This window comes from Ranitomeya variabilis, chromosome 6, assembly GCF_051348905.1.
Source record: "Ranitomeya variabilis isolate aRanVar5 chromosome 6, aRanVar5.hap1, whole genome shotgun sequence".
NCBI classification, from domain to species: Eukaryota; Metazoa; Chordata; class Amphibia; order Anura; family Dendrobatidae; genus Ranitomeya; species Ranitomeya variabilis.
In genome coordinates, this window is record NC_135237.1 from 400611051 (window position 1) to 400624713 (window position 13663).

A 13663-nucleotide genomic window follows, 5' to 3' on the forward strand; every position below is an offset into this window, starting at 1 on the left:
CGAGTCTAAGAGAATCCCCAGGAATTTCTTCCTTGGAGAAGGGTGGAGGTCTGACTTCTGAAGGTTTGGGATCCAGCCTAGGGATTCGATGATCTCCAGAGTTTTTGACACGTCCTGGTTCAGCCGCGGGAGCGATTATGAGGAAGTCGTCTAAATATGGCACGACGCATATTCTCTGGAGACGGATGAAGATAACTGCTTTCCTCATGATTTTTGAAAACACTCTTGGTGTTGAGGAGACGCCGAATGGTAGCATGTTGAATTGGAAATTGGTGATCCCTTGGTCGTGGGAGACTGCGAACCTGAGAAACTTCTCCGGATGGATCGGGACATGGTAGTAAGCGTTCCTCAGGTCTATCGTAGCCATCACCCAGTCTTGTCCAATCAGAGGGTTTGCCGTCTTGATCGACTCCATCTTGAACCACCGGTATTTGATGAACTGGTTTAGGGGTTTTCAATTTATGATGACCCTGCATTTTCCAGAGGGTTTTCTAATGAGGAATAGGCGAGAGTAATGGCCTCTGCCTATCTCCTGATGGGGTACCTGAGAAATTACTTTTTCTCGCACTTGCTCTTGTATTTGTAGCAGGAAGGAATTTTGGACGTCTGGAGTCTGTAACGGGGTAATCTCGAACTCCAACTTGAGCCCAAATTGTATGGTATGGAGGATCCACTGGTTTGTGGATATGGACTGCCTTTGGGCAAGAAAGTCCGAGAGTCGGCCCCCCACCGGAGAGTCACTGTTTGTCCGGGGTCTGCTGTTGTTGAGGGACAAGGATGTTCCTGCCTCTTTCCCCCTTTGGGTAGCTCCATCGTCCAGTTTCACCCTTTCCCCTGAACTCCTTCTGGGAGGACTGTTCACGAGGGGGACGAAAAAGCTGCTTGCTAGCAAACTTCTGCTCGGGCAGCGATTTCTTCTTGTACAAAGCTTTTTCAAGGATATCATCCAAGATTGGGCCAAACACATGGTGTCCCTGGAAGGGGATGCCACAGAGCTTAGTCTTAGAGGTGATGTCCCCACCCCACGATTTTAGCCAAAGGGCTCTCCTAGCAGAATTAGAGAGGACTAAGGATCTTGCTGCCACCCGAACCGACTCTCCTGAAGCATCGGCTAAAAAGCCCGTTGCCTTTTGGAGAAGGGGTAGGGAGTCCAGAATCTCTTCTCTGGAAGACCCCTGAGAGAGGTGTTCTTCCAATTTGCGAGGCCAGAGAAAAAGGAATCTGGCGACGCAAGTAGAAGCATTATTTGTTTTAATCAGGTTGGTAGAGGATTCCCATGATTTTTTCAGGTGACTATTTTCCGATCCATAGGATCTTTTAATTGGGAAGAATCCTCGAGGGACGTCTTCTTGGTTATTTTAGAGACCTGGACGTCCACCCTAGGGACTTCCCAAATAGAACTATCACCTTCAAGGGGAAAGCGGTTCTTTAATTCCAAGGGTACGCTAAATCCCTTCTCTGGGGAAGACCATTCATGAAAAATAAGGTTTTGGACATTTTCATGCACAAGAAACCCCTTCTTGCTTCTGGGTTTCAGCCCCCCAAACATCTCGTCCTGAACTGAGTGTTTCACCTTTACTTCCTCCACCCCCATGGTGTTTCTCACTATGGAAATTAACTCTTCCATATCCTTGGAAGAGAAATCGTATTTCTTATTATCAGGCCCCTGCGTGGATGTGGAGCCCTCATTTTCCCAAATATCTTCTGACCCTGAGGCATGGATTTCACCTGAGTCAGAGTCAGTTTCAGCCGGTGCCATTTTCCTCTTTTTAGGGGGAGGGAGATGCGGCACTGGAGGCTGGGAGAAAGCTGCCATGGAGGTTTGCACCTCCTGCTTGATAAGTGTCTTAATACTGTCGAGGAGAGAGGGCTGCTAGGCACGTAATATGTCGTCCGTGCAAGGTTGGCATAAGGTCTTCTTGTAAGCTGACGGGAGCCTGGAACCACAAACCCCACACTTTCGGCTGGGTTTTCTCTTTGGGGCAGAGACCTTTTCTCCCTAAAAGAGAGAGAAGGTATACTAAGTGACCCATAGGTATTAGCCCGGATAGAAAGGGATCAGCCCTGTTACTCACGGTAGGAGGGTGAAAGCTGGGATCTGCAGCAGTAGGTTTCTCGCTGTCCACGGTCAGACCTGTCACCAGTCACACAAGACAGACTCTGCGTCTTACCTGGAGGCTCCCAACCAGGATATGAAGACATCGAGGTCCAGCGTCATTTGTGTGCTCCTCCTCCCATGATCCGCAGGGAGGATCCCAGGAACGACCCAAGAAGAAGTGGCGAAGGCACCGGAGCCCCAGACCGCCATAGCACGTGGGTTTCAGCATGGGCGCCCTGGTCAGCGACAACCAGAAGTGTACGCGACATCACTTCCGGTGCGCGAACTGACGTCACATCTGGTGCACGCGGACTCCGGACCCAGCCGCCACATGAGGACGACGCCGGGGAGCTCAGGGAGGACCCCGGCTGCACATCACCGCCCCGCTTTACCTTCCGGAGAGGCGCGGGAAGGGGGTCCCGAGTCACATGGGACATAGAGATGGGAGCAGCCACCCGGAGGAGAGGAGAAACCCACGACCTCGGCTGCCCAGCTTAAGGTAACGCTTTCCTAGGGCTCTGCTCGCCGGCCGCATCTGACAGACCTCTTCATGCCCCACTGGGGGACAGGAAAAACACTGGAGATAGCAGGAAGGGGAGGGTATTTAACCTCTTTGTGTTTCCTGTCCCCCATTAGGGCGGGGAGACATCCTCCAAGGTGACTGTCGTGGAAGGTGACTGGAGAAACAATGATTTTATTTAAAAAAAAAATAGATATATAAAAACACTACACAGTCCAGTAAGTGACATACCGTATTTTTCGGACTACAAGACGCACTTTTTCCCCCCCAAAAAAGGGGGGAAAATGGGGGGTGCGTCTAATAGTCGAAATGCAGGCTTACCCGTGGCGGCAGAGGTGCGGTGGCAGAGGTGCGGCGGCAGACGTGCGGAGATGAGGAGGCGCAGTGAGCGGGGTCCCTTTCCCCGGTGAGGTGATGCAGCAGCCCGGTAAGGAGCAGAGCCGGGTGAATCCGGTTGTCATCGGTGGTGGCGGCCATCTTCCGGGGGCCGCGCGTGCGCAAATGAAGCGCTCTGCTTCCCGGGGCTTCAGGAAAATGGCCGCGGGATGCCGCGCGTGCGCAGATGGGGATCGCGGCGGCCATTTTTCTGAAGTTCTTAGCTTCAGGAAAATGGCCGCGCGATCTCCATCTGCGCACGCGCGGCCTCCCGCGGCCATTTTCCTGAAGCCCCGGGAAGCAGAGCGCTTCATCTGCGCTCGCGCGGCCCCCGGAAGATGGCCGCCACCACCGATAACAGCAGCATTCACCCGGCTCTGCTCCTTACCGGGCTGCTGCATCACCTCACCGGGGAAAGGGACCCTCTCACACCATACCTGTCACTGCGCCTCCTGATCCCAGCACCTCCTGATCCCAGCACCTCCTGATCCCAGCACCTCCTCATCCCAGCACCTCCTCATCCCAGCACCTCCTCATCCCAGCACCTCCTCATCCCAGCACCTCCTCATCCCAGCACCTCCTCATCCCAGCACCTCCGCCGGTAACCAGTGCTGCAACCCTCCCATGGACACCAGGCCGTGGCGTCGCCCACCTAAGCAGGAAGGGACCCTGCTCAGGTGCACGCCGTACCGCATCACCCCACCTCTGCCGACACCATGCCTCCTATGACCCTGCTCTGCCACCGCCAGCCTTCAGGTAAGATACTGTAAATTCGGACAATAAGACGGACCCCCATCTTATAAAAAATCTTTTTTTCTGCAATTTTCACCCCAAATTTGGGGTGCGCCTTATGGTCCGGTGCGTCTTATAGTCCGCGAAATACGGTAGTTGGTATCAGGTTCTCTTGTCTCTCAATTATGCTGCTCTCATTAAATAGCAGAAACCCGGTGACCGAATCCCTTTAAAGTGTTGTGACTACTGTTCCAGAAGAAACAAATGAGAATATTTTATCTATCTAGAGGCACCCTACTGAAAAAAAAATAAAAATGGCACACTACGGTCACAGTTTGAAAGCAAACTGTAATGATAATTAAAGGCACATTCTGAAGAATTACAAGAATTACTTATATAATCATCGATCACTCTAGCTCATGTCCTAATTATTAATACACGTAAAATGATGTGGAAAAAAAAAATATATAATAAAATATAATAAATATATAATAAAAACAGAGTATACTACTTGGGACTCAATTCCAAAGAGGACAGAACCAACCATATTTTGCCAACATCCTTATTACAAGCAACTTAACATTTGTTAACGCTTTGTTTCCATTCCTTATCATTTTAGGATCCATATTAGAAATAGTGTCCATACACTTACAACTATAAAGGGGCTAAAATATGCATACTCTGGATACACTCACACCATCAGCTGTTAGTCTACACAATCCTCTAAGTTTTGGTGTAAACGCTTCAAGGCTTTGGCTAGAAACTATAAAAGCTCATTTAGTGAGGAGAAGAATACATCTTTAAAATCATGAACTGAATGTTAATAAACAGCACTTCACTATACATTATTTAGGTTTTATCATCATCAAATTGAGAATGAGCACTACAAAATGGCCTAGTTGGATTTGCTAACTAAAAGAGAGAGGAGTCACTCTGGAACCTAACTACTAAAACTATATAAATGCAACTTCGTATACCTGAAAGCAGTCTTGATCTTGACCTCTTATTAAAAGGCGCAGATGCTGGCTTGAAATTGTCGACATGTTCCTTAGCGTTAACTTCTGCAGTCTGAGAAATAAAAATGAAATTCTTTAAAAACACGGTAAGTTTATTGCAAGAAGCAAATCATCATCCCCTTCAGAACTATGTAATTTTTTGTTAATTTCTCTTTTTTTCCCCCAAGAGCAACCATTTATTTTATATTTTTAGGTCGGTATAGCTGTATGAAGCATGTTTTTTTTCTTTTTTAAGGGATGAGTGTAGCTTTGAATTACATCATTAATGTTCCCATAACATGAAAACTGTGAACAATTCCAAGTGGGATTAATTGGGGAAAACAATGCAATATTGTCTTAAATAAAGTGTTAAACCTCATGTATCATTGGACTTCATGCTTAGTGAATGTAATTTAAAAAAAATGTTTAGGATTTTTTTTAATAAACTTGGAGACGATGGTCAAAATCTATTAAGACCAGTTTGTTGTTTTTTCCTTTAGTTGCTTGAGTATTATTGACTGGCGTAGACATTTAAGCAAATTTCTGGAGTAAATTCAAATAAGTTTTTTAGGCTGAACATGACCGATGCTCCCATTAAGCTCCATCAACATGTAGAAAAGTGCCATGAGCAGTGGAAATAGAACAAAAAAGTAGTAAATTATGACAAATATGGTGAATCAATTTAAGACTCTTACAACAGAAAACAGATTTCCCCTATTACACTTGTAAATGGAACCATAAAGCAGTTTACAGCAGATCATTCTAAGCATAATGAGGGCAAAGCAGATGCAAGTATCAAACCAACCTTCACAACACTGCACCTGAAGAGGAAGATAATACTAATCTCCAAGATGGGTTATAGACTAATGTGAGCCATTGTCTGAGCTAGCAATAGTAGTTGCAAAATATACATGTCAGGAAAAGCGGAGTAAAGTATTGATGAAAAGAACACTTACATGGCTCTTCCAATGGCAACACCTCCCCAAGATATGAATTGCCTATTGGAAAGAATAGGGGGGACATCCGAATTATTCAGTGCTGGAGTGGCAGAATTCTTGGTTACTGGTAGGTCACCTTCTCCGATCAATGTGACTTCATACTGGGGTCCTGAAGGCTGCACAATTATTTTCAAAGAACTGTGAAAGATAAATTTAAAAAGCCGTTATGTCTTAAAAAATCACAGACACCAGCACAACTCAATGTGGAATATAGTGTACATACCTCTGACTAGATTTAGAAGACTGTGGAGTGAACTTCACAGCAACTTCTTGTTCTTCTTCAGGGGAAAGAAATAATTCTTCTGGGTCCACAGTGAAACCGCTCTCTACATTTGTACACTGAAGAAGGAAGAAAATATAAGGCCTCTACAAATGGCAATTATTGCCTATGCCAAAAGTTATATAAGAGGCCACAAGGCCAAGTTCACAGATATGGAGTCAAGTGTGCCAAGATTAGCTTAACTTGCATCTGCAGTAATTTGCAGGATTTCCCCCATTACGGGTGTTGCACAAAGCAGCTTCTTCAGGTTCCCTTTAAGAAAGCCACTTCCAAACTCCTCTGGCGTCGGCTCATCTCACTCCCAATAATAGGATTGGCAGTCCAAAATTTGACAACAACTCCAACAATGACACTTCAATATAATACATTTTAAAACAAATGAATATTATTACAATAAAATATAAAAGAAACCACATGGCTTTATAAAAGCATAAACGAAAAGACTAATGGGGAAGAGAAACCAAAACACAGGAAAGGGGTGGGTATGGCTTAAAGTGGCATAGAATATATTATATATCTATAATATAACGCTGGGAGCGTCACTCTGTCCGAAGCCTTTATAGACTGCGCAAGCGCCGGCGCAGTCTGGACCCCACAGAGTGACGCTCCCAGGAGATCGCGGTATGTGTAAGCACTGAAAGCACACCGCGATCTCCAACGGAGAAGCAGGGACGTGCCAGGAGGGCGAGTATGCTATATTCACCTGTCCCCCGTTCCACCGATGCTCGCCGCTCCGTCCTCCACATCCTCTGCCTGTGACGTTCAGTTCAGAGGGCGCGATGACGCGCTTAATGCGCGCCGCCCTCTGTGAACAGTCACAGGCAGAGGACCCGGAAGACGGAGCGGCACGCAGCACTGGATCAGGGCCAGGTGACTATAGCAAGTGCCGGGGGCCTGAGCCAGCGGCGACTCCGGCACCTGACCCCCACAGCGTGCCGGTGTCCCCGCCTGCTCAGGCCCCCCAGCACTCGGCGCCCAGCGACGATAGGTGAGTATGTTATTTATTTATTTTTTTATATTGCACTAGCATACAGGGCATATAATCCTATGGGGCATCTTATGGGGGCCATCAACCATAACGGAGCAGCATATGAGGCATATACTATGGAGCATCTTATGGGGGCCATCAACCATAATGGAGCAGCATACAGGGCATATAATACTATGGAGCATCTTATGGGGGCCATCAACCATAATGGAGCAGCATATCAGGCATATAATACTATGAAGCATCTTATGGGGGCCATCAACCATAATGGATCAGCATACAGGGCATATAATACTATGGAGCATCTTATGGGGGCCATCAACCATAATGGAGCAGCATATGAGGCATATACTATGGAGCATCTTATGGGGGCCATCAACCATAATGGAGCAGCATATGAGGCATATACTATGGAGCATCTTATGGGGACCATCAACCATAATGGAGCAGCGTATGGGGCATATGGATGGGAGCAGCACATTACAGAACTGTGGCGCAGGATGGGAGCAGCACATGACAGAATAGGGCAGCACATGACAGAACAGGGGTGCAGGATGGCAGCAGCACATGACAGAACGGGGGTGCAGGATGGAAGCAGCACATGACAGGATGGGAGCAGCAAATGACAGAATGGAGGCGCAGGATGGGTGCAGCACATGACAGAATGGGGGCTCAAGATGGGAGCAGCGCATGACAGCATGGGGGCACAGGATGGCAGCAGCACATGACAGAACGGGGGAGCAGGATAGCAGCAGCACACGACAGGATGGGAGCAGCACATGACAGGATGGGGGCACAAGATAGGAGCAGCACATGGCAGGATAAGGGTGCAGGATGGGAGCAGCACGTGACAGGATGGGGGCGCAGGATGAGAGCAGCACATGAAAGGATGGGGCGCAGGATGGGAGCAGCACATAACCAAAATGGAGGCTCAGGATGGGAGCAGCACATGACAGCATGTGGGTGCAGGATGCAAGCACTACATGACAGGATGAGGGCGCAGGATGGAAGCAGCACATGACAGGATGGGGGCGCAGGTTGGGAGCAGCAAATGACAGAATGGAGGCGCAGGATGGGTGCAGCACATGACAGAATGGGGGCTCAAGATGGGAGCAGCGCATGACAGCATGGGGGCACAGGATGGCAGCAGCACATGACAACGGGGGAGCAGGATGGCAGCAGCACACGACAGGATGGGAGCAGCACATGACAGGATGGGGGCACAAGATAGGAGCAGCACATGGCAGGATAAGGGCGCAGGATGGGAGCAGCACGTGACAGGATGGGGGCGCAGGATGAGAGCAGCACATGAAAGGATGGGGCTCAGGATGGGAGCAGCACATGACAGCATGTGGGTGCAGGATGCAAGCACTACATGACAGGATGAGGGCGCAGGATGGGAGCAGCACATGACAGCATGGGGGTGCAGGATGGAAGCACCACATGACAGCATGGGGGCGCAGGATAGGAGCACATGACAGGATGAGGGCTCAGGAAGATAGTAGCACATAACAGGATGGGGGTGCATGATGGTAGCAGCACATGACAGGATTGGGGTGGAGTATGGGAGCACCACATGACAGGATTGGGGTACAGGATGGGACCACCACATGACAGGATTGGGGTACAGGATGGGAGCATGTGACAGGAGGAGTGCTCAGGAAGACAGTAGCACATCACAAGATGGAGGCACACAAAACAGGATGGGGGCGCAAAATGGTAGCAGCACATGACAAGATTAGGGCGAAGGATGGAAGCAACACATACCAGGATGGAGACCATATACCAATATAAATGCTCGCCACCCGGGCGTAGAACGGGTTCAATAGCATATATATATATATATATATATATATATATATATATATATATATATATATATATATATCAAAACAAAGGGGGGGTAACAAAGTTTCATGATATAAAGTGCACACAGACTATCATGTAATATCTTAGTAAGTACATATGCAAACAAATGCTATTAATATTTAATACACAAGCTCATTCCATGGAGTAGACCACCACATCAAATACTATTAAACAGTGTAAGATTAAGAAATAAATCATATATACATAACAGTGAAAAGTAAAAAGATATGGTACCAGGAAAACACCATGGGCGGAGCAGAGACAAACTTCACATGAGATAGTATGAAACAAACCCACAATGTATAGACAATAATATACCGTAATTATAATTACCTAGTAAGAGCCACAAGCCAGGGGCCCACCACACTCGACCCACGTTTCATTGTGGAAAGCTTCATCCAGGGACTTGGTGTTTTCCTGGTACCGTATCGTTTTAATTTTCACCATTATGTATATATGATTTATTATTAATCTCACATGTGAATTCACAAATCACAATTTAGTCTTAAACCCATTTCACTTTACTTCGACATGTAACCTCTTCACGAACTTGGACGCACAGGTACAGCCAAGGTAGTCTTCCTGAATTTGAGGCAGAGATCCACATGCCGCTGTTACCATGTTAAATGCCGTTGTCAGTCTCAGCGTGCAGAAGACCCCAGAGCCTATGATTGTAAGGGTACCGTCACACAGTGCCATTTTCATCGCTACGACGGCACGATTCGTGACGTTGCAGCGTCGTATGATTATCGCTCCAGCGTCGTAGACTGCGGTCACACGTTGCAATACACGGCGCTGGAGCGATAATTTTATGACGTATTTGCGATGTAGAAGCCGTTGGTTACTGTGCGCACATCGTATACAACCTGTGTCACACGATGCAATCATGCCGCCACAGCGGGACACTAGACGACGAAAGAAAGTTTCAAACAATCTGCTACGACGCACGATTCTCAGCGGGGTTCCGGATCGCAGTAGCGTGTCAGACACTACGATATCGTAACGATATCGCTAGAACGTCATGAATCGTGCCGTCGTAGCGATGAAAATGGCACTGTGTGACGGTACCCTAAGTCTCCTATGAACGCCAGCCTGAGGCTGAAGGCCTGCTATGTGCTTCAATGTTTTACCTCAAATAAATAATTATTTGGAACCCTATGCTGTCCTGTCTGTATACGCTCTTGTTTTCTCCCCTGCCCAGGAGCTGTGGTATGATCAGACCATGTCTCTGCACGGTCAGACACAGCACAGTTATGTGAAAAAGTGTCATACTTAAATGTTTCAGATCACCAAACAAAGTTAAATACTAAAAAAGATAACACAAGCAAACACAAAATGCAGTTTATAAACGAAGGTCTTTATATTAAGGAAAAAAGAAATCCAAACCTACAGTGCCCTGTATGAAACAGTGATTGCCCCCGAAACCTAATAACTGGTTGGGCCACCCTTTGCAGAAACAATTGCAATCAAACATTTGCGTTAACTGGCAATGAGTCTTTTACAATGCTCTGGAGGAATTTTGGCCCACTAATCTTCGCAGAATTGTAATTCAGCCAGGTTGATTGGGTTTCCAAGCATGAACCGCCTTTCTAAGGTCATGCCACCGCATCTCAATCGGATTAAGGACAAGACTGACTAGACCACTACAAAGTCTTCACTTTGTTTTTCTTAAGCCATTCAGAGGTGGATTTGCTGGTGTTTCGGATCATTATCCTGCTGCATAACCCAAGTGAGCTCCAGCTTGCGGTCACGAACAGATGAAAGGACATTCTCCTTTGGAATTTTTTGGCAGACCGCAATCACTTTTTCCACATAAGGCCCTGTAGGTTTGAATTTCTTTTTACCTTAATAAAGACCTTCATTTATAAACTGCATTTTGTGTATACTCACGTTATATTTGTCCTAATATTTAAATTTGTTTGGTGATATGAAACATTCAAGTGTGACAACCACACAAAAGAATAGTAAATCAGGAAGGGGCAAACATTTTTTCCAGACCACTGTACCAGGGGCACATTTATAAGATTATCTCAGCACAGGAACTTTTTCTTTTTAAAACACATCCAATCGTGGAACTTATTATTATTCCAAGATCTATTGATTAAAATTAACTGGGAGAACCCTTTTAAGAAAGGGTTGTACAAGATTAGAAAATCATGGCTGCCAGAGTTACCAACAGGTTGTGTCTGGCATTGCACCTCAGGTCCACTGAAGTGAATATGGCAGATATGCAATACAAGACTATTTGTAGACAGATGTGTTGATATTATTAGAATAAAGCCGTTACATTTTTAATAATAATAACCCATTTAACAAAATATTAATCTGTAGTTTTAAACTCTTACATTTATATGAGGATACAATATTATCCCAACATTATCAGGGAACATACCTTTATTGTCAAGTATGTGGCAATATTTCCTGCATTTTTAAGAGGAAGTTGCTGCTTTGTTGATGACCCCACACCACATCTTAAGACAATGGTCTAAGTAGGAAAAAATAATTGTCAAGTATACATTATACACACACATCTTTCTCCATTTATACATCTATCTAAATATATCTATTTTTTTTATATACACTAAATAATATGTCTATGTAAGCAAACCACCACACAATTTTTACCATCAAAACTCACCTGCAAGTCTTTTGGAGCGTGTATCCTTGCACAGCCAACTCTTGCATGCAATGGGATACTCTTCAATAGGCAAGCAGGTCCCGGGCTGTCAACTTCAACATCAATCCTTGCGATAAATTTTTCAGGCGGTCCTAGTGAACTTGCTATTGTGAAGGTATAAAATTAGGTTGGTGAGTGAGAACGGATTCTTAAATGCTTACAAAAGGCAGATAAAAAGGTAAGATTTGAGAAGATCAAGTGCCTGGACCTTAATATTCAACTAGAAAAGAAATCAGGTATTTTCTGCAAGTGTTACGCTAGGACTCCATGGCAACACATTACATAAAGAGATGGGGGAAACAAATCTATTAATGATACAGTATGTAGGAAACCCAAGATTTACTATACAATGTAATTTTAAGCAATTTATTTCTACCTGCTGAATTATAGGTCTGTGGTGCATGGAACACAACCCATATCTCAAATACCTCTGGCTCCTGAAATAAATAAAACATAGAAATTGTTAAGAAAAAATGTTGGGACAAAAAAATCTCATTATTATTTTTTATTATTATAGCGCCATTTATTCCATGGCGCTTAACATGTGAGGAGGGGTATACATAATAAAAAACAAGTACAATAATCTTAATCAATACAAGTCACGACTGGTACAGGAGGAGAGAGGACCCTGCACGCGAGGGCTCACAATCTACAAGGGATGGGTGAGAATACAGTAGGCGAGAGTAGAGCTGGTCGTGCAGCGGTTTGGTTAATCAGTGGTTACTGCAGGCTGTAAGCTTGTCGGAAGAGGTGGGTCTTCAGGTTCTTTTTGAAGGTTTCCACGGTAGGCGAGAGTCTGATGTGTTGGGGTAGAGTTTCAGAGTAGGGGTGATACGCGAGAGAAATCTTGTATACGATGGTGGAAAGAGGAGATAAGAGGGGAGTATAGAAAAAGATCTTGTGAGGATCAGAGGTTGCGCGCAGTTAAGTAGCGGGAGATGAGGTCACAGATGTATGGAGGACACATTGCGGATGGCTTTGTATGTCATGGTTAGGGTTTTGAACTGGAGTCGTTGGGTAATGGGGAGCCAGTGCCAGGATTGACAGAGGGGAGAGGCTGGGGAATAGCGGAGGGACAGGTGGACTAGTCAGGCAGCAGAAGTTTAGAATAGATAGGAGGGGTGCGAGAGTGTTAGAGGGGAGGCCAAAGAACAGGAGGTTGCAGTAGTCAAGGCGGGAGATGGTGAGGGCATGGATTAGGGTTTTTGCAGATTTTTGGTTTAGGAATGTACGGATCCAGGAAATATTTTTGAGTTGAAGTCGACAGGAAGTGGAAAGGGCTTGGATATGTGGTTTGAAGGAGAGATCAGTGTCAAGGATTACCCGAGGCAGCGAGCTTGTGGGACGGGGGAGAATGAGCAGCCATTTACTTTAATGGATAGGTCTGTTGGGGGAGTCAAGTAAGATGGGGGAAAGAAGATGAATTTGGTTTTGTCCATATTAAGCTTTAGAAATCTAGCAGAGAAGGATCAAAATAGACAGACATTGTGGGATTCTGGTTAGTACGGTGGTGATATCTGGTCCAGAGATGCAAATCTGTGTGTCGTCGGCATAGAGATGATAATGAAAGCCATGGGACTCTATGAGCTGTCCGAGGCCAAAGGTATACCTGGAGAAGAGCAAAGGCCCTAGGACTGAACCTTGCGGGACTCAGACAGATAGGGGACGAGGTGAGGAGGTGGTGTGCGAGTGGGAGACACTGAATGTCCGGTCTGTTAGGTAAAACGAAATCCAAGATAGGGCCAAGAGATGAGAGGTTCTGTAATAGTAGGGAATGGTCCACTGTGTCAAAGGCAGAGGACAGGTCTAGGAGGAGGAGGGCAGAGTAGTGTCGCTTGGCTTTGGTGGTTAATAGGTCATTGGTGATTTTAGTTAGGGCAATTTCAGTGGAGTGATGCGGCCAGAAGCCAGATTGAAAGCGGTCGAAGAGAGAGCACGAAGAGAGGTGGGAGGACAGTTCAAGATGGACGTGTTGTTACAGATATATGCACTCAAGATTGCACTTGACTAGCTTTTTTCATCTGCTGTCATTCTCTTCTTATTATGCGGTCACTATGTGGTGGTAATTTGTGGTCTCGTCATGGCGGTATTTGTTTTTAGCATGTTTTATTATTCGGTCACTATTTGATCT

General features: G+C 45.9%; 1 protein-coding gene across 3 annotated transcripts in view; it reads right to left on the bottom strand.

Moving 5' to 3' along the window:
• CEP192 (centrosomal protein 192) overlaps positions 1-13663 on the bottom strand; it is a 241915-nt gene that overhangs the window by 46946 nt on the left and 181306 nt on the right. For all 3 annotated transcript variants that reach the window (XM_077270146.1, XM_077270148.1, XM_077270147.1), the window contains 6 exons: positions 11909-11969; positions 11494-11636; positions 11248-11340; positions 5942-6057; positions 5677-5856; positions 4703-4793 (listed from right to left, as the gene is read on the bottom strand). In XM_077270146.1, the coding sequence (XP_077126261.1) occupies positions 4703-4793; positions 5677-5856; positions 5942-6057; positions 11248-11340; positions 11494-11636; positions 11909-11969 (684 nt within the window). The remainder of the gene's footprint in view (positions 1-4702; positions 4794-5676; positions 5857-5941; positions 6058-11247; positions 11341-11493; positions 11637-11908; positions 11970-13663) is intronic.